This window comes from Drosophila ananassae, chromosome 3L, assembly GCF_017639315.1.
Source record: "Drosophila ananassae strain 14024-0371.13 chromosome 3L, ASM1763931v2, whole genome shotgun sequence".
Classification (NCBI taxonomy): Eukaryota; Metazoa; Arthropoda; class Insecta; order Diptera; family Drosophilidae; genus Drosophila; species Drosophila ananassae.
This window is the reverse complement of record NC_057929.1, coordinates 13,247,624-13,273,294: the sequence shown is the minus strand read 5'-3', so window position 1 is coordinate 13,273,294 and position 25,671 is coordinate 13,247,624. Positions and strand designations below refer to the sequence as shown.

Below are 25,671 nucleotides of genomic sequence, written 5' to 3'. Positions count from 1 at the left end.
ACTCTGCTCTTCCACTTTTGCTTCCAGGATCTAAGCCGGGCTGAAAGGGTATAGATTTTAAAAAAGCACACTCATGCTTTTATTTTATTTTTATTTTTTATGCCCCGGATAAACTAAGGAGTAGTCTGACAAATAAAAATAATTTAAGAAATTATATAAAACATTTTTTGCTTCATATTTATTTTACATATATGTACGTTTCATTTTGTTTTATTTTTTTATTTTTGTTTTTTTCTTGCCACATATGGATAGAATAGAATTTATTTGGATTTTTACATAAATAATTGTTTTGTTGATGGATTTATAGTTTATCTGTTGATGTGCGTCTCATTTAGTTATAATTTTTTTATATATTAAATTAAACTAAAATTATAAAAACAAAAACAAAACATTGGACACACCTGGCCAGGACGGGCCTCCGCTAAGTGCCTCCACTGTTGCATTATACATTAGATCTATAAAATAAGCAAACAACTAACAAAGTTAATTTAAAATTTACGAAAATCAAGCTACATACTTCAACTGTTTCTACGCGTATAATATTTGATAACAATTTGTGCTTTTTTTCGACTGAAATTTAGATGGCAACTAAAGTACGTTTCCCTTCTTCATAGCTATTTTTCCTGATGTCTGATCTCTGATTTCGGATTTTTGATTTCTGATTTCTGATTAAATATCAATAAGTTGCATGGATTTTGTTGTTGCTGTTGCATATATGGTTATCGACATTGTTTTTTTTGTTTTTTTTACAAAGAAAGGTGTTATATTATTATTTATATGGATGCTCCATGAGAATGGCGTTTCGGTTACAGATTCATCTTTAATATTTTTTCCCTTAGATATCGTTTTTGTCGTGGTATTAATACGAATTGTAATTTACAATGAATGGGAGGGGGGAGGGAGGTTGGGGCTCCCGCAATACAAATCAATAAATTTATTAATTGTTACATATGCGTTTATGAATTATTTTTTATATTATCGGTTTGCATGGGTATAGTTTTAATTATTTTTTTGTCTGTAAACAATAGTTTCAATATTTACGGTTTAGCTTAATAAAAAATACAGTATTTTCTCTGTGATTTCGTTTGAATTCTGCATTTCCTCTTAATCAGTTTATAGACTTTCATTTTGTAATTATTATTTATTTTATACACGCCTTATATGCCTCGAAATTCTAATGAGAAACTTCTTCTAGCATATATAATTCTTTGAATATATATATTCCGGGGGATTTTTATTCAAAAATTGTTTCATTTTTTATTTATATTTTTTGTTGTTGTTTTATTTATAAATTTTGTTGTTTGTTTCTGTAGTTTATTTTTAGTAAAATGTTGCTCTATTATGCTTCAGTACGACAAAGTTGTTTCAGTTTGTTGTTCCTCATTAAGCTTTTGATTAAATTTACTTTCTTTTCTTTTTTTTATTACAAAAGTTTCTATAGTAATAAATTTATTTAAATAATGCAGGACGACGACCAATAACTCGGCCATTAAAATATTTTCATTCAACGCGCACAACTCACAACTACTACAATTATGTAAAAATTTGTTAAAAAGAATAACACTATGGGCCATTGAGAATAATGGCCAGTTGATCAAAATCCCGAAATAGTAGGTCCTAAAGTTAATAAAAGAATCTATTGCACTTAATAGTCGGTTACCTAAGGTTAAAGTTCGTCTGTCTGGCCGGCTTATTGGTCGTCAGCCTGGTTTTTAGTACTTTTATCAGATTTTCGCTTTATTATTATTCCTTCACTCGAAATTAAAATGTATATATATTACTATCATTCTGTTGATGCTGATTCTGATTCTGATTCTGCTGGTTTTTAGTATTCTATTTATGCTACAATTTATTTTGTTTTGTTTTGTTTTGTTTCGGTTCCTGATGTTACAAACTAAAGAAACTTTCTCGGGTCTAATTAATTAATGCCTAATTTTTTTTTTGTTTTCGGCCACATTCGCTCGCTTATCAATTCTTCTTTTATATTTAGTAAATATGCGAAAAAAGGAATTATATGAATGTGTATGTGTGTGTTTGTATAAAAATCACAAAAATAGTTTGCTGATCCAAATCCAGTTTAGACCAAATTGTATTCCTTAAGGTTCGATTGCAGGATCGTGTCCTTAACAGCTGCAAACACAAACCTAATATTTTCCGTATCTAAACAGGAAGAGATAAAGTGATTATTAGTTATTTTATTAAATATTATGAATAGAAATTAAGAAAGACTCTTCACACACATTCCTTTTCACAAAATAAATGGTTAATTATTTATTTTTATTAACGATTAACAAAACAAATACATTTCAAATCAATTATTCATTTGCAATTGCCATTTATCCTCTGGATCGCCACTTTTTTAGCCCAAATTGAATTCCTTAAGTGCATTTTGCATAATTGTATCTTTGACAGCGCAGAACACAAGTTTGATGTTTTCGGTATCTGTTTAGATTAATTTTTTAAAAATTTATAAACTTATTCTTGGAATAGTTTCTCTAGCAATACTCTACTCGGGCGCCAAAAGAAAGCAAATGCAAATGAAATACCAACCCAGAAGAGACACACACACTCTGCAAATAGCCCTTATCTTCTTGGCCGACTTACCTGTAGCACAGGTGAAATGAGAATAGATTATTTTTTCGGAATCTGGATTTAAATCTACAAACATTCGCAGTATAAATTCTCGGGCCGCTATTGCATCTCGTTGCGGACCTGTTGGAATGAGAAGCCAAACAAAAATGTTTCCAAATGTTATAACTAGCAATGTATCTACTCCTAGCATTATTCTACAGATGATATTTTTGCAGTAATAGGCAGTAATTGTTTATCTAATATAGATATAATAATATTAGATATAGTATTAGAGAAAGGTCCACCTGTGGCCGTTGTGAAATGCGAATAGCATTGACGTTCGGGATCTGGATTGCAGGCCAGGTACTTTTTCAAAACAAACTGTTTGGCCGCAGCATGATCCTGCTTTGGACCTACCATATCCGCATAGAATCTCGTTTATAAGTTTAGACTAGACTCTGGACCTCAAGGACTTACCATCATATTCTGGGAAATAGTCTACCAAATGCGAATACATAATTTTCTCCTCCAACAAGTCCTTCTTGTTCAAGAAGAGAATAACTGACGAATTTTGGAACCATGGGTACGTAATAATAGTTCTAAATAAAGCTTTGGACTCCTCCATTCGATTCTACAAGAGAAGATTTGAAATTTTAAGATAAAATATATATCATTAAGTAAGTAGTATTACTCACCTCATTATCAGATTCAAACAAGATTTGATCGTACTCCGATAGCGCTACCAAAAAGATAATTGATGTCACATTCTCAAAACAATGAATCCACTTTCTTCTCTCCGATCTCTGACCGCCGACGTCTACCATTCTGTTTGTTTTAAGAAAAAATATCATTAGACAGTGTCTTCGATTATGATTTTTTAGCAGAAATTAAAAGCAAAGTAAGCATAAATTATAAGCATTAATATTAATTACAAAATACTCTACTACTAGCCTTTGATTACCGATTGTTAATAGCCTCTTTAGCAGTTTAAAGCTTATTATTAGAGAAAGTATACCTAAAAACAATGCCATCCAAATCGAATGGATACTCAAGAATGCCGGTGGTCGGCACTCGAGCACGCAGAATGTCCTGCTCGGTGGGCAAGTAGTCAGCCTGCTCAATACGAGCCAGGTCGCTCAGATAGCTGAGGGATTAACATGCAACTTTAGAAAAGAAAAGAAACCACAACCAATTCTACAACAGTCTTACAGTCTCACAGTCTCACAAGTCTCAGTCTCCTAACAGCTCACTAACTAACCAAGATCTTAAAGCAACATTAATAGAAAAGATTAAATGAGAAACAAAACCATAACCAGACATGCAATTGAATCAAGGGAGTAATTTGTACCTAAATCTGATTTCTTCTAAATCAAAGGGATACTCAATTATCCCTGTTGTCGGCACACGAACTCTTAAAATGTCTTGCTCAGTGGGTAAGTATGCAGGTTGAGCCACACGATCGAGATCCTTTAGATAACTGTTTGTATTACAAGGATAAGATTTAGTTAATGAACATCATATAGAGTCTTAGTCAGTCGGGGGGTTTAGTCAGGGGACTAGTCAGAGCAGTCCCTTCTGTTGGATGACAACCGGCAACTCACTATTTGGCTGAATCAGTTAGCTGATATTCCCTACGACGATCGTAGCACTCCTGGATGCCAGCATCGTCCCATAGCGTTTTAATGGCATTCAAGTATGGATCCTCAAAGGTGGTCACTGTTTCGTAATCAATGCTCATCACCAGATCGGCCAGTTCCTAGAGAGAGTTACATATTTTAATAGATTTGATGGCAAGTTTTAGTTTAAGAACTTACGCTATGCTCTCCCACGCCATAGGATATCTTTAGCATATCCATTGCCTTGATCATGGACTGCATGGCCATGAATATGTTCTGAAAGACCAGCTTGATGTAGCCACGCTTGTCCTCGTCCGAGTAACCGCTGCCGTGGATAATACGCATCTGTTTGATGAACGTTGACTTCCCGGACTCGCCAGTGCCTAAACGGATAAAGTATGACATAAATATATATATTACTCTGATACTGACACTCTTTAATGGCAATTAGTTGGCTTGGCAATTGCATTAAAGCCTCCCCACCTGACCCACTTACCCAGCAACAACAGTTTAAGCTCACGACGCGCATCTCTCTTGTCTCGGCGCAACTGCTTCTCGATTTCCTGATTGATGCGCTTTTGTTCCTTGGCCTCCTCCGATAAACAGCACTCCATGCTAACTAGATTTGTGGACGCTTTCGCGTACTGCAGCCACTACTACCACTCGACTCGCCGTACCGTCTAGAATAGATAGATGTGTGTCTGTGGATGTATGTAGTGGGTGGGTGGTGTTCCTCCTTCCTTTTGGTTCCTCCTATTCTGGACAGTCACCTCGCCCGTAGTAGCCTAATCTAATTGGTTGCGTTGCTGGTGGTGGTGGTGGTGGTGGGGGTTTGGGAACTGCTCATTCAAGAATGAATTCAAGACTTGTCTCGGATCGAAGATACCCGTGAGGCATTTGTACTTTGGCTGCTACTCCTTGCTCCTGGCTCCTGGCTCCCTTCTGGCGTTCTTTGGCTATTGCTTACGATATAGAGAGAGGTCTAGAGTCTAGCCCAGACTCGGATTCGGACTCGGAGGCTGCGAATGATGACTACGAATGAACAAAGACCACATCGAACACGACGACCACGACGATCCAGAGACTATCTGTAATAGAGATGACGAAAGTTTCGATTTAGGATCACTCAATTGGTTATGCAATGGAAACAATAGGTTTTTTTTTTGGGTTGGGAGGTGCCCTGATTCTACGGACCACTCGAGTTGTTAGCTCGACGAGAGTTCGCCACGTTGTGTCCCGCACTGGCAATTAACATTTCATATTTGCCTGCCCCACAAGCTGCCTCTTTCCATGGTATTGGCATTCAGTTTCTGCTTCTGGGTTTTGGCCTGGCTTGGAGGTGGCTCTCTGAGCGCATGCACCTTGCCGATCGCCCGCCAACAGATTGAGGAAGTGGAGGAGGGTGGCCCTCTAGGCCAAGTTCATTGCAGAAAGCTGATTTTGGAAAATGTATGGCTTCGCGTGGTTCACCCGAGAGTGGACCAAAATCTGTCTTTTCTTTTAAAATAAGCCTAATATTTCAAAGAAATTAGTAATTAATCTTAAGATTAGGCTTTTTTGTTCCTATTTTCATAACTTATTTGGTTATAAAGTGTTTCGAGGTCCACCCAAAGTACTATTCCATGAATGGACTTGAAAGCTATGCCCTCTAGGTACTATTTCCTCTCTTTTCCGGTTCACTTTATTTCCCATATCGAGTGCCTGCTAATCCAATTTTGTGGCCAAATACACGGACATGGACGGAACAAGGTTCTTCTGGACTATAGTTTTGTCATATCGATGGAATGGCCAGACCAGACCTCATGCCCGAGGAGTATTGGGAATCAGTGATTGGAGATCTGAGAGAAGTCATGGTCTAAAGTCTAGACCCAGGATTAGTTGGGTGGCGCGGGAATATCACCACCTCCTCTCACTGGGCAAAGCTGGAAAATCTAATTAGCAGTAGTCCAGGGGGCAGTGGCAGGGGCACCTGGCCTTTTTTTTTTTTAGCAATAGTCTGCCAGAAGTATCATGCCATCTTATCTCCTCTATATGCGAATATGATAAACGGTTCAGAGATAACTCTTGATTTGTCTCCGTAATCTCCGGATGACTCTCTAAAGGGCTACTGGTTTAGTTTCAATTATTCCTCAAGAATTTCTATCCAGGAGCGGAAATGCCTCTCGATTAGTCACTAAGCGGAGCTTATAGAAGGTCTTATCGGGAAGTCTACTTCAATATGCACTGAGGATATAGAAACTACATAGATCTTAAAGGAAAAAGAAAGAATATATGGATCAAAAAGAGTATCATTAAGAGTCTCCCATTAGTGGAGCTACTTACTCATAAAGTTCTCCAACAAGATGATGTCCAGAAAGTCCCCTTTTTTTTTTTTAGTTTCTAGCACTATTTTTTATACAAAAAAGTATCTCGGTTTTTCTCTCAAAAAATGTCAGTTTCTTAGTTATTTTTTTTATCAAAGTTTTCGCGGTTGCGCCGTTTTGTTTAGTGGCTTATACTAATTTTCAAAAAGCATTACGATTTTAGTTGGTTTTTGTGGTTTTGGAAAACATTTGTTTGTTTTGTTTTTTGTTTTTATTTTTTTAAGGAACGTGTTTGTTGTTGTTTTATTAAATTACTGGTTTACTGGTGCTTTTGTATGCTTTATTTTATTTATTTTTTGTATGAAAAATTTATTTATTCATATTGTTGGTGTGAAAATTGAAGAATATAACGTAAAAAGTATGTACGAGACGGGCGACAACGACGAACGTTTAACTTTAAATTGATTTCACACGAAACACTTAGTGGCTCCTTTTGTATTTAATTTTCTGCATACTTTATGCTTCTTGTATTTGTTTATTTTTCTGTATGCAGTGGAACTGCAAGTAGAGAGACAAAGAGAAAAGATCGCTTGATAAGAGGGGGCTTCTATGAGTTGTGGGGCAAGCTCATAATCATTATAATCATTATTGTCGGGGGGTTGTCATCGGAAAATCATCATCATCATATTGGCTAAGGTAAACACACGACCATCCAACCAACCACCCACAATCCGTCCTCCTCCCATCCCCCCCTTTCGGAAAAACCCCTTTTTTTTCACGCCCTTCCCAGGAATCACGACACCAGCATAACCCCAATTTTATAGTCTGATTATCTGGGTTAGCGGAATCAAAAATATATATCCCACCCAGTCCGCCACAAAACTAAATAGCTCAGCTTTTCGCAAACAATCTTATAATTTTTTTTTTCTCCTCTCGTAGCTGGTGTGTTTTCCTCCGGCAAGCAGTGCGCATGCAGGGTTGTCACCCGCTATCGGGCACTGCTTTATCGGCGAAACGAATACACACAGACGACGACGACGGGCGAGGCCAAAAACGAGCATGAAAAAATTTTTGGTAGCAAAAGCAATCCGCTAACCACACGATCCGACACTGCGATTGTTTAACAATTATGTCGGTATCAGGCTATTAATGACCATCGGGTCATGCAATTGATTGGAAAAGCGCACTTTACACTAATTTTCAGCGGTTTTCAGGGCGAGATGAAAATCTTTGGACGGCCGCCCAGGGGTAACCGGAGGTCGCTGATGGGTGATCGGTGGTCGTGGGGACGGGACGATCGATCGAAACTCACAACATATTCGATTTTGCATTTCTCGCTACTCACAACATATTTAATTTTGCATTTTTCGCTTTTTGACGCACGACCGTATACTTTACTAGAGTGGAGAAGCATCGATACACCGATGGCGAATTGTTTCATCGATGCATCGATAGTTGTGAAATTTGTGCAAGCACATCACTAACTGGGTCGATAGTTTCTATCGAAAATCTCACCAAGCCGGACCCGAAACGGGCGATACGAACCGGGTAAAAAAAAGGACGGTAATCTTTGTTTCTCTAGAGAATGTGAAACCTCTAATATTATTTATTTTTAATGGAAAAATACTCAGTTTCTATTAATGAAAGTCCAGGCCAAGTCCAGTTTTTGAAAGGACTTCCGATTCAGTGTTGATAAATTTCCCTTTTGACCCGCCAAATTCAAAAACACCACACAGTTTATTTAATCTATGTTTTATTTGCATTTCTGTAAATTATTATCATTTGTTCAATATGTTCATGCGATAAATAAGTATTAAATTAAATAAAATTAAAATAACTTTACAGTGTGCAAAATTTAAACAATTATTTCGGGTTTCGTATGCGATTTACAATCAAGTTAAAAAATAAAAACGTCGAATCGATCGGTTAGTGACTATTGGATTGTGTTCGTGTTATAAAGCTGCATCTAGTTCGAGTCTCTCTCTGACGACAAATTAAGAAACACAAGTTACAAATTACGAATTAAAATAAAAATAATTGCTAGACGTTAGAAGTGGTTACTTGAAAAAGAAACGATTTCCAAAACTCAGGGGAGAAACAGGTGGTAACGCCCAAAGTAAATTTCAACTGGCCATTTGTTTTTTGTTTTTCGTATCACCCCAAAAATACACTCAATTGACTATAAAAAACTCGTACTAAATATTTTCAAAATACACATATAAAAGGTTCAGACATCCTCTTCTTTTTTTCGACATTTGTTTAACAATTACTCTTGTGGCTTTTCGAGTGATATGCGTTCAAAAATTTGTGGTTCTGTAACAAATTACAAATTAGATACACTTTGTTCGCATTAATTATGAGCACAATAATATGATTAACAAATAATATATGTATGTTATGTATAAGTAGGTTTATGCTTTAGATTTCTTTTGTTTTTCTTTCGAAACTTAGAACTAAAAAATAATGTTTGAAACATTCTCTTCAAAATATATCATCATCATCATCTCCTCATCTCTTGTTTTCTGGTTTTTTTTTTCATTAACAATAAAATATATATTTTGTTTCTTTTTTTTTTTTTAGTTGGAAGCACTGCCTAACAATCAATCAAAAGATTGCTTTCATTTCAAGAATACAATTCACAGAACAAGAATTTATTAAATGGACAAAACTTGAAGCAGCGCTCTCACAAAGAAAATTTGGCCGAAATGTGAACTGGGGTGGGGGTTGGATCTCCGCTCGAAAAATGTGTTTTTTAAAGAAGAATAATTGTTGGTTTTGAAGTTGGTTCGTTGCTTGCTCGGTTGCTCCTCGATCTCTCCAGTCCTCCGGCTCAGATGGGACGCGTAAAGTTGGCGGGGAAGAGTCCCTTCTCGGTGGTGCCCTCCTTCTGACCCATCAGCCAGCCCTCCTCCTGCAAGTTGGTAACAAAGAACTGCTCTCAATAAAGAAAGGAAGTGCAGAGGTCTGCATTGTGGCGCGGTGGGGGAGACTAGCGCGTGCAAAGCTCAAGGAAGGATATATATCTTCGGATAGCCGAAGTGGGAAGCTATATCCTAGAAGGCTATACAGTCCACCAGAATATAGTACCAAGTCTAAACCTATCAACTTTACCTGATCCTCTGGATCGTCGTACTCGATAACCCGAATTATGTCACCGATCTCGAAGCTCAGCTCGTCCACATCCTCCTTGACGTAGCCGTAGGTGGCCTTGACGCGGTAGAGCACGCCGGCCGGCAGGTCAGCAGTGTTGGCATCTATTTTTCGGACAAAAATAATAATAATATATACATTTTAAGATATATTTTATAGTAGACTAACACGTCACACAGTGTGTAGTACATGGAGAGTGGCATAACCGTGTTTAGTAGACAAAAACGCTTGCAAAGAACGCAATCCTGGCCAGAACTAGGGGTTAGTTAGGCTTTTGAAGATAGTTAGTCTTTGGGATAGTAGATAGTGAGTGATAGGATTGAAAGGATAACTAACGTGCATGCGATGTGGTTTGATGTGCTTATTCTAGGATAATCATACAACCTGCATACGTGGGTTGGAGGACACCAGACCTGGTTGGAATTTTTTTTTTTTAAAAACAAAAAGAGTGACAGTGAAGCCCAAACTAAAGATACCAAGTGAAGGGGTTTTTTAAAATGTACATAAGGGAGTGCTCCCAATGGGGGGGAGGGGATAATGAGATGAGTGGGATCCAGTTGTGATCCTGTCCTGGAGCAGCAGCAGCAGCCACAGCAGCATGCCACAGAATCGATATTACAATACAATAATCCTCGTTTTTAGACGACAATCACAGAGAACTAAGCTTAGATTACAATAGGATTAGATTTGAATTGTTTTGGCCCTCTGATAGAGACAGAGATATACATGTAGAGAGAGATAGTGAGCGAAAGATACTACAGAGATATAGAGTAGGTATGGTGGGTGGACCCCAGTGGACTCGTTTCTTGAGGTTTACTCACCAGCGGGCACCTCGTAGATGCGATCGTCGTCTTCCTCGAACGGATTCTTATTAGCCTTATTACCGCTGTGCCTATTAACTATGGGTCTAATGCTCTGACTGGTATTTGTGACTGTGCTCTGACTGGTCTTGGTAATAGTATCTGTATCTGACTTGGTTGCGTCTAATTTATCTGTATCTGTATCGGTATCTGTATCGGTATTGGTAGATGTAACTAAGTGCTGGGTGACTGTATCGGTGGTTGTATCTTTTGGATCTGATATTCTGAGTGTTTCAGTTTTGGTGTCATTACCTAGTTTCTTCTGCTTGTGCTCCTCGATCGAGTTGCCATTGTTGGCAGCCGCCTCGGCCGCTGCCTCGGCATTGCTGTTGCTGGTCGGCAGTTCCTTTGGTTGCTTGCCACCTTCCTTTGCACCTGCCACCGGGTGGGCAGGTGGATCATTGTTGTTGCCATTGACTTGGGGGGTGGTGGTGGGTGGTACTGTCAAGTCCCCAGCTCCGGTATCCGCCACCACTGCCGCTACCGCCTTTGCGGTTGACTCCTCCGTCGGTGAGGTCTGGGTGGTGGTGGTTGCCTTGCCACTCGACCCATTCAGACCTGTCAGCTCGGGACGCTCCACTGGCTTTGCGGTGGCACCACCACCACTACCACCACCGTTTTCCGTGGGACTGCTGGGCGCTGCCGGGGAATCGGGGGTCGGTTCTGGTGTTGAAGAAACTGAATCAAATCTCGGCTCTTGCAGCGAAGAGTTGGTGGATGTGGCTAATTGTTGTCATATTATCCCAAGTGTTTTTTTCGGTTTTTTATTTATAGTTTATTGTTTATTGTTTATAGTTTATAGTTTGTGATATTTGTTGATTGACGAGTGTGTCGAGTGGTTATTTCATTCAATTTTCAATAGTTATATGGTGGTGGTTATCGGTTAGCATCATTCCAAACAAAAGATTAAATCAAAAAAAGAAAGAAAACAAATCAAATCAAAAAACTGGGGGACATGCAAGTTAGAACAGGGATTCGAGAGAACTTGAGCTTTTTTTTAGGAACATGCAACATTCCATTCGTGGATCCTGGCCAGTTGAGAGGCAACCTGGGTCCCTGACATCCCGGACATCACTTCCTTGGCCTTCAATCTCATCTCAGTGGGTAAGTGGGTATGTGAGGAAGTGCTTGAGGGAGTTTATATATCTATTTGATTATTAGCCAGCCCAGATTGCCTTTATTTACAAAAAAAATGTACACCAAACGATCTACAAATGGAATGTTTTTAGTTCATAAACTTTTCAAAAACGCTTCAGGTTAAACACAAATTAGTTGCCAAAAACACAAAAATTTTTCATATAAATTGCCAAAAACTAGACATTTTCCATCAGAGCATTTCTTTCAGAGTATATGCAGATAATATAGTGCAGATATCGTATATAGTATAGTAGGTATCTATATATTCTACATTCTAAATATTGTGGATAATATTGAGTTCTTTTTTTGTCATATTTTGTACATAATTTCAGAAATATATTTTAAACTTTAATGGATTGTTTATGTGTTTGTTTATTTTTATTTTGTACAGTTTTGAGCAATTTATAATGATTATTTTTTGGTTTAGAATCAAGTTGAAGGGAATAAAAATCAAAGAAAATCAAAAATGGAAAGCAGAAAAATAAAAGATTTAAATAAATAACATAAAGTACTTAGGGTTCTCCTCATATATCATTGTATATAGGATAGATTACAGACTATAGAGACTATATATAGTCTATACCCGATGGATGGGGACTTACGGCTGTTGGCCAGACTGGAGCCGCCACCGTTTGTGGTAATCTGATTCTGGTAGTTGCTGCTGTTGATGTTGGCGTTGTTGAGCTTGTTGACCGGCGACTGCACTGGACTGGATGTCTTGATGGCATTGCCTATCGGGAAATATAAACACAATTAGATATCAGCTATCAAATATCATATAGAATGAGAAATAAACTCTTACTAGTTTGTTTCCTTAGGGTATTCGATCCGCGCTGTGATTCTGTGGCCAGTTTATCGACAATAGCCTCTAGTTCCGAGTAGATCTGATCAAAAAAGACACAAAACTTTAGCAATAATACTATAGAGTGTTTAATAACCAACCCACCTTGGAGGTTTCATTGTGGAAGACCTGTTCTGTGGCGAAAAGGGTCTGCAAGTTGGTAACCAAAAACAGTATTCTCGAATCGTACAAAGCAGGCAGTTCATCGTGCAGTTCCGTGTTCAGAATCTCATAAGTGCGTCTGGCCTCCTCCAGCTGTTCACGTCCTTTGGTTAGCTTTAAGGATAAAGTTTATAGATTATATAGTCCTTTAAGGATAAAGTATTACCCATACCTTGACATCATCTTTGCGCTTGTTGGCATTGGCTTGCAGATTCTGGAACGAGTGACGCTGTCCATCGTAATCAATCAGCTTCCGATTGCGCTTCTCCACTTTTTTCTTTTTAAAAGTTTAAAATATTTTATTAACTAACTAATACCTCGAACTAAATCTTAATATGTACCTTCATTTCTGGAAACTGTCCAGTGTATGTGTTGAGGGGAATGAGCACTTGGTCCCCCAGCTTGTGGGCAAAGTCCGCCCACAGGCTCTCCGAGGCGCCGGTTTGTGCTTGAAGGGCATCGTATCCGCTCCATTGTGGCTCATAAATTTCGCAAACGGCGTCCATCAGAGTCTTGGAGGCGGCTTGTGCGGCTATCGAAGTATATAATATTTAGTTTATAGCTTAAAAAATATAAAAAACTAAAGACTAACCGCGAACACATCGTATATAGTTGTTGAACTCCTTTTGTAGTTTGTTGGCACTCGCCTGCTGGCGGTTGAAGTTGTTCAGGTGATCGTCGAAGATTTCATCTGCGGTGCGATCCACTTTTCCCAAGTTTTGTAGAATCTGAAAGGTAGAAGAGACTCCTATTAGCTTTAAATCGTTCAACACTTGACCATAAAATTGTGAAATATTATTATGGATATCCATATATCTCTCTAAAGAGTCTGATGGCTGTTAAAGTGCCGTTGTCATCGGGCATTTGGGTTAAGAACCTGCCCCTTTAGGCCTCTTTTTTGCGGCCTCTGCCACTTGTTCGTGCCTCACTTAATGGCACTTTTCGACGACCAATTAACGAGAAACAAAAAAAATGAATGGAACTGACAGGAAATGTGGCCCAGCCACCTTCAGCCTTGTAACAGTTTCCAGCTGAATCATTACGAAGTCCACCCACGCCTCAAGACTTGTCCGGCCATCTGTGCGTATACGCAATACCACAATACTATACAGATAGAGACAAATTCCCCCCGATAAGCAGAAAATGATCTATTTGCTGAGATTCAACCTAAAAAAAAAACAAAATAGAAACAAATATTTGTGGCCTTAACGGAAAGGCTGGCAGGCAGGCAGGCTGGCTGGCTATCAGAACTGGCCAAGATAACACTGTTGCCTAATTGAATTTTGCGCACAGCTCGGGAGATAGATAATTAGATAGGTATCTGGAGGTACCTGGAGCGTTCAGGTTGTGCCTGCTCGGAAGTTTCAACTTCCTCCACTGGCATTTGTCTCTCATGACCAGTGACCACTTTTTTAAGCCCCGTTATGATGGATTGTCAAATGAGGCCGCGACATGTGGCAAGTTTCAGTCAAGAAAGTATAATTTCTGGCAGCTAAAAAGGCTAAAAACTACTAGCATATCTTATCGGGTTGATTTATTCAAAATGCTAACAAGTGTTTTATTGACTAGTTGACCGGCAATTGAATGGCATAGAGCTCTCTTTTGGGCCAACAGAGCAACAGACCTTTTATGGCCAATACCGTATGGCTGGCAAGAAACTGGTTGTTGAGACAAGACTCTGCGATTTTAATGACCATTTTTGTAATTGAAGCCAACAGCGGTTGACTTGACTGTTTCTGGTTAAGGTCTTTGTTTACCTTCCCTACTTGGCCAGGTCTTGGAACTGGGAATGGGAATGGGAGTGGGAATGGGAGTGGGAGTGGAGTCTCCCTAATGGCATGCCAGAACAAGGACAGTTGCGGATGGTCACTTCCGTTTTGGCCATGTGTAATCTCTGTCACCGTTTGCGTCACACTTTTCGTCTTTGGCATTATATTTAGGATGCGTATATATAGGCTATGGTGTGGAATATATATAGTCTTGTATCTATAGTCTTGTAGACGTAGACTCTCTATGTGGAACGCCAGCCTGCCTCTGCATATTTGTCACCCGCCTCTTTATCTCTCGGCCGCTGTAGATAGTCGGTATATCTTGGGGCTCTCTCCCGATCTCTTGCCAAAAATCATATTTGAGCGCCCAGACAAGTCTATATATATAGACTATATAGGGGATTATATATATGTATGATCCATGGTGTGTATCTTGTATAGATATTCAGCCATTCATGCCACATGTGCGGGACAAAAAGAGGAGATAGCTGCTAGGAGGATCTAGAAAGGAGCTAGGAAGTAGATAGAAGGTGCTAGGAAGGAGCTAGAAGGAGCTAGGAGGTAGCTAGGAGGAGCTAGGAGGAGCTTGGAAGGAGCTGGAAGGAGCTAGGAGGAGCTAGGAAGGAGCTAGGAGTAGCTAGAAGGAGCTAGTAGCGTCTAGGGAGGAGCTAGGAGGGAGCTAGGAGGGAGCTAGGAAGGAGTTAGGAGGAGCTAGATGGAGCTAAGAGGAGCTAGGTGGAGTATCTGTTACCACACACACTGCACTCCAACGTGGGCCATCGTTTTGGCCAACATCTCTTAACCAGTTCCACCGTCTGGGCCGAAAAGTGAATCAGAAACAGCAACGACCTCCATGCCTTGTTTTGGTTTTATGGGCGTGGGCCGTAAGCTCTGGGATGTGGGCTGATGGCCTGATGGCTGATGGCTTGCTTGGATGACAACATCCAGAGGCACAGCTGTTGCTGTTGCAAGTGGCAGAAAGAAAAGCAGAAACAATCGTTGCAAATATCTAATGAAATGAAACGGAACGTGCAGCGAAGTGCAAACAAACAAGAGTTAAGTGTACAAGGCAGCAGAGCAGCCGAGCAGGCCAACAGATTCGCATTCATGTACGTTTAGGCCATAAGCAGACGTTGGCCCAGTTTCCGAAAAGAATGCACAGTGTGGCACAGAGTGCCAGTTGCCCCAGAGTCGTGCAACAAGTCGAAGCAAATTCCTATAAATATTTATTAATATTATTATAATTAATAGCCAATAAAATCTAAAAACTAAAAACTAAAAAAAGCGCGTGCTTGTTACTAATTTGTTATTCAAATTTTGTTCAAGCATGCTTTTACTTTCTAAAATTTATGAAATCTCTAAACCCTCATCCCAGAGCCATAGTTTGTAATTAAAAGTATCTATGTATCTATGTATCTCATAGCTACACCCCACAGAAATCGCTGGCCCGAAACAATCTTTGAGGCAAGTATCTGGCAAGTACGGGGCACTGTCTCACTGTCTGCTCAGAACAATTGTGAAAAACTTGTAGAAATTGGCATGAATAATGGGTGCACCCCCCTAAGGGGGTACCGAGCAACAGGGAAAATGAGAAAGAGAAAGAGAAAGAGAAAAAGAAATGTGGAAATGTGCCAGAGAAATGGAGAAAACTCTAGAGTCTAGAGGTGAGGGGTGAGAGTAGTAACTATGTATCTTTGTATCTTTCTATCTCTATCTTATTTTTTTTGTTTTTTTTGCAATACTTGTGGGACAAAGACCTAACCCATTACCACAAAAGTACATTTTTCTTTACCCACTTTTTAGTATTTTTTATACCCTTGCAGAGGGTATTATAATTTTGGTCAAAAGTGTGCAACGCAGTGAAGGAGACATCTCCGACCCTATAAAGTATATATATTCTTGATCAGGATCACCTCCTGAGTCGATATGAGCATGTCCGTCTGTCCGTCTGTCCGTCTGTCCGTCTGTCCGTTTCTACGCAAACTAGTCTCTCAGTTTTAAAGCTATCGAGTTGAAACTTTGCACACACCCTTCTTTCTGTTGCAGGCAGTATATAAGTCGGAACGGCCGGGATCGGTCGACTATATCCTATAGCTGCCATATAACTGATTGATCGGAAATGCCATAACTTTGGTGTTTTTTAAGTTAAAGGGTTGGGACTTTCCACACATGTTATATTTGACCAAAATATCTTATGTACAAAATTTCATAAGGATCGGCCGACTATATCCTATAGCTGTCATAGAACGATCGGAATTGGCATAACTTTGGTGTTTTTTAAGTTAGAAAGATGGGACTTGGTACAGATTACTCTTTGGGCAAAATAATTCAATATGTCAAATTTCATAAGGATCGGCCGACTATATACGATCCGCTATATATTTAATAATATAAGATGCGTGGCGCCACCTAGTGGACTGCGACTGAACTGCAAGGGTATATCAACTTCGGCTCCGCCCGAAGTTAGCTTTCCTTTCTTGTTTTTTTTTATTTTTTATTATTTTTGTAGCAACTTGTTGGCCCGTTTGGTTAGCGGAGCTTATTGACTCGCCAGCGATGATGACAGCGAGGAATTATTTGTGGGCTGGTAACCGGTTTTCCATTCCATTCCAGTAGAGTACTATATAGTACTACCCCCCTCTCTCTCTCTCTCTCTAATACTGTGTGTGATACCCCCTTCGATCAGTCATGTGACTCTGGGGGAGTCTGGGAACCTGTGATCTATCCGGTAATGGAGCTCATAGCTTACAGATGTAAATCATATTCCACTTTTGGAGTGGATTGCGCAACATTCGATCGATAAACGATATCATTTCCATATCATAATGGAGTCCCCCCCTTTTCAGACTTTCTTTGGTCAGAGCGGCAAGCTCTTTCCAACAAGTGGAAAGTGAAACTCGTTTCGTATTCGTAGAAAGTTTGAAGAGGAGGCATGAGGCAGTGGTGGCTTAGTAGCTTGGAGGCATGGAAGAAGGGAGTAGCTGGCAACTGGCTGTCGTAGAAAACTAATATTTATCCCACATATCATGTGATTTATCAATTAGCATTAGCCATCAAGTCTTATGGCCATCAAGTCTTGGCCAGAAAAAGAAAATTTCACTAAATTCTACATGGGAGTAGTGGACTTGGGGAGTTTCGCGCTAATTAGTAGAGAAATCTTTTACCAAAAACCGGGTTTACTTCAAATATATAGTATTTTTTGCAAGACTTGGAACTGATTTCTGAGATATAGAGCTTCTAGAGGCTATTTTCAGATCATTGCAGTCAGGAATTAAGAATCTAAATGGAATATTTATGATAATTTTTATAATTAAACCTTATTTTTGTGAGAAAGTTTTAAGTATTGCCTCTTCTTAGTTAAAAATAAATATAAATAGCCTCACAAAGTAAGAGTATCTTAAGCCATAACTGTCCAAAAATATCCCCAACCGGATATTCGATCGACTGGTTTTTCTATAATTTTTATTTTATTTTCTTAAAACTATTCGATTAATGAATAGGAGGGGACAATAATAAAAAAAAAACACTTAGCTTCCGTGGAACACGCATGCGGCGACAGTTACTTGGAGCTTGTCTCAGCTGTGTATCTCACAGATACTTGTAGCTCTGTAGCTTTCGAGCAGATTATTGCATGGCTACAGGTTTGTGCGAATTGTTCAAGTGTTGTTTTTTTTTTTGATTCCCCAGGCCTGAGCTTGAGGTTGAGTTGAATGTGTGCTGCATTGTTATTATTATTGTTATTATCTGTTTATGTAATTTCTCGTTAATCAACCTCTCACGTCGTCGGCTTTAGATTTTTTTAACAAAAAGTGCCTAGCTTTTGGGTTTCAGATTCTAGACTGGGGTTGTTGAGTAAATAAATAAATCTTGGGGCAATAAATCTCAGAGGAGAGAGCGAAAATGTGACATTTTCTAGAAATATTTGTCAGATAAAGACTGCTTCGCTCGGATTTTCCAACCGTACATTATGTGGCAGCGTCTCTCTACAGCTATAGGCTCTTTACTTAGCCTCTACTTTTTGTTTGGTTTACACAAGTATGTCACAAGAGTTATACTCTCCAAAGTATCCCTGCTTTTCCAGCCGTACATTATGCGGCAGCTTCCCTTAGAAGACCATAGCTATAAACTCTCTAGTTTTCTCCTCAAATTCACTACTTCTTCTTGAATTACACAAGTATTTCTTTCCAGACTAAACTAGAGCTTGACTCTCCAAAGAATCTATACTTTTCCAGCCGTACATTATGCCACAGCTCCCCTCTAGAGCTCTTTAGTTTGCCCTTCATAGCCTCTACTTTTTTGTGGGTTACACAAGTATGTCGGCATTTGTCAGATATTCGTGCTAATCGATCACAAGCGATTGGGAAAACTACTGCCACAGACTACAGAGGCCTCTAAGCGTTCTCGCAACTCGTACCAATATTTGCGGATTCCGGTCAGATCATGAGCCAATACTTAGCACTAGTCTGGGTATCTCTCAGATACCAGCTACCTTTTGTATCTCTGAGTTGTTAGCAATGAACTGTAAAGTACTTAAGCCATTAGAGATACAAGCTGGGGCACGTGATTGGCATAGACTGAGAGTATCTGAGAGTGAGTATCTGACAGGTAGTTTATGGCACGTGACGGATAATGGTAAGCAGATCGTTAACGGGGAATTACTGGGACGTGGAAAATGGGTCAAGAGCACTAGTTAAAAATGGAGTGATTTTCAAACTCATTGAGGAGATGGGCTGGAGATATATGGCCGGCCCATTGCATAACCTGGTCATGGTCATAGTCGCAGAAAAGTGAATAAACTGCCAACGGCCAACACGATGTGGCTGATAAGATTCCATTACAGGGCCGGAATGGAGGCCCAAGAATGTGACGATGACGGCTTATCAGCCAGAGGCCGCAATAGGCAAATCTCATGAGTGATAAGCGGAATGGGTTTTCGTTTTTATTTCTTTGATAGAGTTGAGTTTTGGGTTACAATCGCTTCAAAATATCAGGCCTACGTCATGCAGGATAGAGAAATTATGCTTATATCTTTATCTTTCAGCATTTCTCTCAGTGTATTAGGCAGTGGCATAGCTGGCAAGTCACTGAACTGCTTTTAATTACAAATTCAAGCAGCTGGAAGGAAAAAAACAGCAAAAATCAAAAGAAATAATTGCGAAAATATTTACAAAATTTCGAAATCCGAACAATTTTTGAAGAAAATTAAGAGAAAAACTGAATTTTCCAGTCGATCGAAGATCCAGATCTTACGGAAAATAATCCATTTCACAGACAATAAACTGACTTTTAATAATTTTCCCACATTTATTCGCTGATCCACTCTGGATGAAATGGAATAAGATTATTTTTATGGACATTCGGTGTATATTTTCATTGCAATTGTGGCCAGAATTTAATGCAATTTCAATTGCAGGGCATTTCGAGGCATTTTTCCGAGAATAAAACCCGAAAAAAATTATACAATTAAAATGATAAACACGAGAAGGCAGAACCCAGAAGCCCCCCAGAAGGCAGAGAAAATTATGCAACTGACATTGAAAAAGTCAAATTGAATCCGACCCCCAGGTCGGTCTCAGTACTTTAGAATTGTGGAATTAACTGCATCACCCCCTTAGTGAGGCTGCCACTAACAATTGTCCCTGATTGCAACAAAATGCAGCACCAAGGTTGCCCCAACTAAGGGGGGCACTGGCACTGGCAGGTGGAGGCCCAGAGACCACATCTATGCTAATTCCCATGCTAATGGCCCACCAACACCAGCTTGGGGGATTCATTTGAGCGTAACAAGCTAAAAAAAAATGGAAAAAAAACAAATGAGAACAAAACAATTAAGCTGAAATGGCTAAAAAATGGCTAAAAAATAGCGTAAAAAATAAATACATCTCTCTAGTCTCTCAATATAGACTTTACATAACCTCACACTGCCATAAATTGCCATCAAAAAGAAAGTTTTCACTGGCTAAGCTCTCTGGCTATTTGCTGATCCAGCACCCTCTTGCATTTGCATTTAAATTTAAATTTTATAAATTATACTATTTTTTGTTGCTGATTGCATAAGTTGAAACGCAGTTCCAAGCCATACAGGCAACCGGTTTTCCAACCCAATCCTACCTCCCAAGACTCCCCACTCTGTAGACTGTAGAAATAATAATAAAAATAATAATTATAACCAGTTGACTAACTGACAGTGTGAGAAGTGGGTTCCCATGCCCTCCTAGTACTAAGTAGTCTTGCTTTTTTATTCCATTTTTTATTGCAGTTCAAAGTAGAAGTAGAACAAGAGACAACATCATTTGAAAATCGCGTGCCCAGTGCTCTGTATCTGTATCTGTATCTGCTGTTGGGATCTGTTTCCTCTGATCTTTTGTTCTTCACCCCATAGAATACCTATCCTATACCCCTGACTTTTCTCATTTCCGCACACAAATAATGAATTAAATCCGACACCGGCGGCACTATTGCACTTTTTCCCTCTGACACAGTCTCGAGATGAGGTGCTCATGCATTATTTATTCCTACAACTAGATACATCCGAGAACAAGGGAACTGGGAGCTCGGAAAGTCACTGAATTTGGAGCAGCAGCCCCGGATTGAGGTTCAGACAGGTAACTAAAGGCAGTCACTACTCTCCTCTGACAGTCTCTCATCAGCTTTTTAATGAAAACATTTTAAAAGAATTTATTTTGGCACTCGAGCGGCCTGTCGTGTAGCTTTTTGGATGAATAATAAGATATATTTTAGGGAGTGCAGGTATATGAGATATATGTATCAGATATACTTGAGATAATACTAATTATTACTCATGGATCTGTTATTCAGAGAAAGGTATATAAGATATATCAGTGTACTTAAGTTACTACTTAGTATTACTCATAGATCTCTGGTTTTGGAGAGTATAGGTATTTTAGAAACAATTTCTAGGGGGGTTTAGGTATAAATAGAGATATAAGATAAGATATGAGGTATAAGATATAAGATATAAGATATCTGAGTGGTTTACTACCCACTATAGATACTAGAATCTTTTACGCCGGAGATATTACGGATATAGAACTATACACCTAAGTTACTACCAACTATTACTCATAGATCTTCGGTTTTGGGGAACTGAAGAGAGAGTTCTGATAAGTAGATCAGATATATAAGTATATCATACCTAGATAAGTAAAAACTATTACTCATAGATCTCTCCTAGATTTCTTGCACTCTTTTTTGAAATAATTTGAAAGATTAATAAGAGATATAGTTTAGAGATCTTCTCTTAAACTTTCTCGGATCTATCTCCGTGATTCGAACCGTACGTTATGCGGCAGCGTCCCTCGGTCGGTTGCATGGGAGGTGGGCTGTACGTATTCAGTGGGAACCGGGGCGAGATCTAAGATATATAAGTATATCTAGATACTATTTATTTATTGGTATCTAGTAACTATTAAACTTAGATCTCTTATATCAATATCAGACTTCAGTTACCACTAAGTATTACTCATAGAACTCTGGTTCCTTAACTTCCCATTTAAACAAATACAAAAAATAATTCGAATAAGAGATAAAACTTGGGAAAGTTCCAACTATTAGTCATAGATCTTTGAAGAAGTCTATATAGTAAGCCTTAAGTTTGAATATCTTCCACAATTTACAAGATTTTGAAGAAATTCATATTAAAATAATTTGAAAGAAAAAATATAAAAAAAATACAGTTTTAAGAGAAATATGAAATATTCTGTACAATCCATAGATCTTGGAAGAAATCTTAGAACATATTGGATTGATCCCCAAAAACCTGCCACAATTTACATGAAATTCTTCAAAAATTAACTCAAAAGAATAATAAATAGAATACTTCTTCTAAAAACCATATATTTTTGAAGAAATCAACTATCCTTAGCCCTGAAAACCTTCCATAATAATCATGAAATTCTTCAAATTCTCCATTACCAACTCTATAGAACTCTGTGAACTGTTGCGGTTGAGTGGCCAAGGTGATAGTACACCTCATTGAGTCTATCAAGAGTCGGTTCGATTCTGATTATCAAATCGGCGGCCGAGAGTGTCTGCTGGGGCGAGTGAGCTAATAAAGAATTACGTATACGACCCGTGTGTGGTGCGAGTGTGTGTGTGGCACGAACAGTAATTGACCTTGCGTTGTTTCATGCGCCACACATTTTCCAAAAAAAAGTTTGTTTTGTTTTGCTTTTTTGGTTTTTGAATTTTAACAACAAACTAGACTAACTTTAAGAGAATTTTTTAAAGAAAAGCCTTGAACTTCAGACTCTCTAAAGTGTCTTTTCTATATTTTTTTATATTTTTTATGAAACTTTTTTAATAATTAACTGCACAATTGTGCAATAACCGAGAGACTCTCTGAAGTAATGGCAATTGTTATGCAATCAGTGCCTCACAAAAGACACTTATGAGGCCACTTCTCTCTTCCTTCACTTTCATGTCCGATTGCCGGCAATTTCAATAATTGAACACTCTATTATAGAGTTATAGAGTTATAGAGTAATGCCATTATTGTATCTACAACTGAAGCTGTATCTGTATCTCGAATAAAAGCCAAATAAGAGATATCTGTAGTCAGCACTTTTGAAAACGCCCCTTTCTGTTTTTTTTTTTTGTCAGTTTCAGGAAAGAAAGGGGGGAGTTGCCACCAAACTGAAGTACAAACTGCAGTGTCAGATGCACAATAAACATGAGAATTATTGTATCTTCTTCAAATTAGCCGCTTCAGCCGCTAAAAAAGTGATATCTTAAGAAAGAAATATTTATTTTCAGGCCCCCAATTGCCTTCTATAATTATCAGGCCAAGAATTCAAGTAACAACGAAATTCGCATTGACATTTTCCTAAATCCTAAATGCTTAATTTTAAAAATAAATAAGAGCAAGAGCTCTCTTTAGTTGACATTTCGGTGGTGGTGGCATGCAACAAGAAGTTCAATATGCAACAGGCAAGTTTGAGCTCTGCCTCGATCGAAGATCTGCCAATAAAATGTCAATTGGTGCTAATGCACTGCAATGGGCTGAAGATACAGATACAAAGTACAGATACAGATACATTTTGGCAGCTGTTTGGGGTGTTGGTGTTGGCTTTTAAAAATAGCCAAAAAGCCAAATAGCCGGGGAAACAGTGCGGGCGAAATTTTACTTTTCTTCTCCGATTATAAGTTTTTTTTTCCTTCTTTTTGTATCTTTTTCTTTTTACTGTATCTTTGTATCTTTGTATTTTTTTTTTTGCAAAATAGAAAACTTTGAGAAAAACTAGAAAAAGAAAAGCCAAAAGTATTGGGTAAAGTTATAAAACAAAAAGCCAATACAGAGACAGAAGAGACAGAGTCTATTTAAAGACTGACTGGCAGGCCGGCAGGAAAAGCGACATTTTCACGCAACTGACTGACTGACTGGGCCGGACCGGGCCGGACCGGGGAAAAGCCAAGAAGCCAAAAACTTGTTGCCGCAACGCACCTCAAAAATGTATCTATGTATCTGAGAGATAGCTAGAACGCGACAAAAAATGAGCACGCCAAATAATAAAGCTGACAAAAAAATGTTAAAAATAAATTTCAATTTTTGAAAAAAGAAATGAAAATTATGAAAGTAGGAGGAAGAATTCTACAGCAGGAAGAATTCTTCTTCAAAAAGAGAGAATCCCTAGCCCTTAAGTCCAAAGTCCCTCCAAAACCTATTCATGGATGACATTTGGAAGTGGAATTCCAAGTTCCAAGTTTAATGACCAACACGAGCATCGAAGGCATCCCAAAAAAAGACACCATCTCATCCCAAGAGAGAAGAGAAGCGGGGCAGAAGACTGTCTACAAAATACAAAATACCAATGAACTTTAGAAATCAGCTTTAAATGCCAACTAAGAGAGGGAGACACTCTGAAAAATCTGAAAAAAAAATCAATAGACGCATTTCTTTATAGTTTCTGGCCAAGATTACAGCATTTTTTTGGACAACAACTGAGACTCTGAGACTACAAGTGAGTCTGGAAGGGCCTGAGAAGTGAAGGCATCTTCTCGAAACCTGTTTTCCCGGCAGGCCCGGGCAGGCCTTTATTGACATTTCGAGCGTATTCAACGCCAAGTAATACAATTTTATTAACTAAACAAGAGGCAAAGGCGAAGAAACAACAAAACTTTCACTTAAAGGCAGCAGCGGAAAGATGAAAAAGTCGGAAAATGAAAAAGACAGGTGTCCAAGACTGGTCTTTAAGTGTTTTTAGGGAGAGGAGATCTATAAGGAGGGTCTAAAAAGGCTCTAAAATATGTTCTATCTCCCAAAAACTAACTAAAAAAAAACAAATCTTAGAGATTTTCAAGAGTATCTTATAGATAGAGTATCTGAGAGACTACCCCATTGTAAGCCCCCTAAAAAATACCTCCAAAAACCATCTCTGACGAGATGACCCCGCTGGAAACTAGGACAGGGACACTGGAATGTGGCAACTACAGAGGGTGGGATCTGCGGTCGTATGTTGCACAGTTAAGTGACCTTCTTGTGGGGCGTTGCTGAAAGTGCAACACCACGACTCTAACTCACCTTCTCCTTGGCACGTCCAGCGTGTTTTTGAACTGATTTGGCCAGCATGATGCCTTTGTTTTCGGACATTCGGTAAGCAGTTTGTTGAATAGAAAGATTTTAAAAAGAAAATTAAAAAACCACTTTCTTAGGCCAGAAAATCAGGACTTTCTTTCGGGCACAACTTGGGGATGGAGTGGAGGCTGGACTGAAGGGGGTGGGGTTTCAGTAAATCACAACAAACTAACCACGAACTTTACGTTTTTGCGGGAAACTTTAAATGCCACACACACACCGTAAATAATCAAAAATTTATGTGTTTTATGTGTGTGCTTTTTTTTCTTCTAATTTTTTTTTAAATTTCAACAACAACTAGTAGTAGTATAGATGGGGAAAAATCGCCTCCGCACACTTGTTAACAATTTTTTTTTTATTTCGACTTTCGACCCGCTATTTTGCACGCTGGCTGGGCTATTTTTATATGCAGTTTCGGGGCGCGTTGAATTTATTCGGATTATTCAAAACAAATGGCACGTAGGGTCGCAGTCGGCGAGCTAGCGAACGAGCGGACGAGCGAGCGACGACGATGTAGGAGTGGAGGCGACAATCGAGACAACGGAACCCCAAACGGAGGCCCCAACTTGCTGCAGCGGTTGGATGAGAAAAAAAAACACAGTTTCGGGCCTGCCAACTCAATTTTATCCCCAACCTAGTTTTTCATTTTGGTATAAATCCTAAATAGC

At 38.9% G+C, this 25,671-nt stretch overlaps 2 protein-coding genes across 18 annotated transcripts; both read right to left on the bottom strand.

The window, feature by feature from the left end:
- Window positions 1-295: 295 nt before the first annotated feature.
- On the bottom strand, window positions 296-7,959 carry LOC6496240 (G protein alpha q subunit). 8 transcript variants are annotated; one of them, XM_014908221.3, is made up of 10 exons: window positions 7,836-7,959; window positions 6,510-7,048; window positions 4,684-5,275; window positions 4,386-4,570; window positions 4,173-4,327; window positions 3,920-4,048; window positions 3,267-3,396; window positions 3,049-3,202; window positions 2,605-2,712; window positions 296-2,160 (listed from the first exon to the last, which is right to left on the bottom strand). In XM_014908221.3, exons 3-10 carry the CDS (start codon window positions 4,799-4,801, stop codon window positions 2,078-2,080), a joined length of 1,062 nt encoding a protein of 353 aa, XP_014763707.1. In that variant the 5' UTR covers window positions 4,802-5,275; window positions 6,510-7,048; window positions 7,836-7,959; the 3' UTR covers window positions 296-2,077. The 8 variants fall into 8 exon arrangements, with proteins under 8 accessions (XP_014763707.1, XP_032306506.1, XP_044571833.1 ...); XM_032450615.2 differs by lacking the exon at window positions 3,920-4,048 and adding an exon at window positions 3,587-3,715; XM_044715898.1 differs by lacking the exon at window positions 3,920-4,048 and adding an exon at window positions 3,587-3,715 and having other exon boundaries at window positions 7,803-7,938.
- Window positions 7,960-8,226: 267 nt separating this feature from the next.
- On the bottom strand, window positions 8,227-25,613 carry LOC6496239 (myc box-dependent-interacting protein 1). Of its 10 annotated transcripts, none has more exons than XM_032450611.2 (12): window positions 25,177-25,612; window positions 24,950-25,002; window positions 13,233-13,368; window positions 12,982-13,172; window positions 12,813-12,917; window positions 12,584-12,754; window positions 12,440-12,521; window positions 12,240-12,368; window positions 10,753-11,223; window positions 10,462-10,650; window positions 9,602-9,744; window positions 8,227-9,422 (listed from the first exon to the last, which is right to left on the bottom strand). In XM_032450611.2, the coding sequence occupies exons 2-12, from the start codon at window positions 24,995-24,997 to the stop codon at window positions 9,321-9,323; spliced, it is 1,767 nt and encodes a 588-aa protein (XP_032306502.1). In that variant the 5' UTR covers window positions 24,998-25,002; window positions 25,177-25,612; the 3' UTR covers window positions 8,227-9,320. The 10 variants fall into 10 exon arrangements, with proteins under 10 accessions (XP_032306502.1, XP_044571828.1, XP_032306500.1 ...); XM_044715893.1 differs by having other exon boundaries at window positions 8,227-9,401; window positions 25,177-25,611; XM_032450609.2 differs by having other exon boundaries at window positions 10,462-11,223; window positions 25,177-25,613.
- Between the last annotated feature and the right edge of the window lie 58 nt (window positions 25,614-25,671).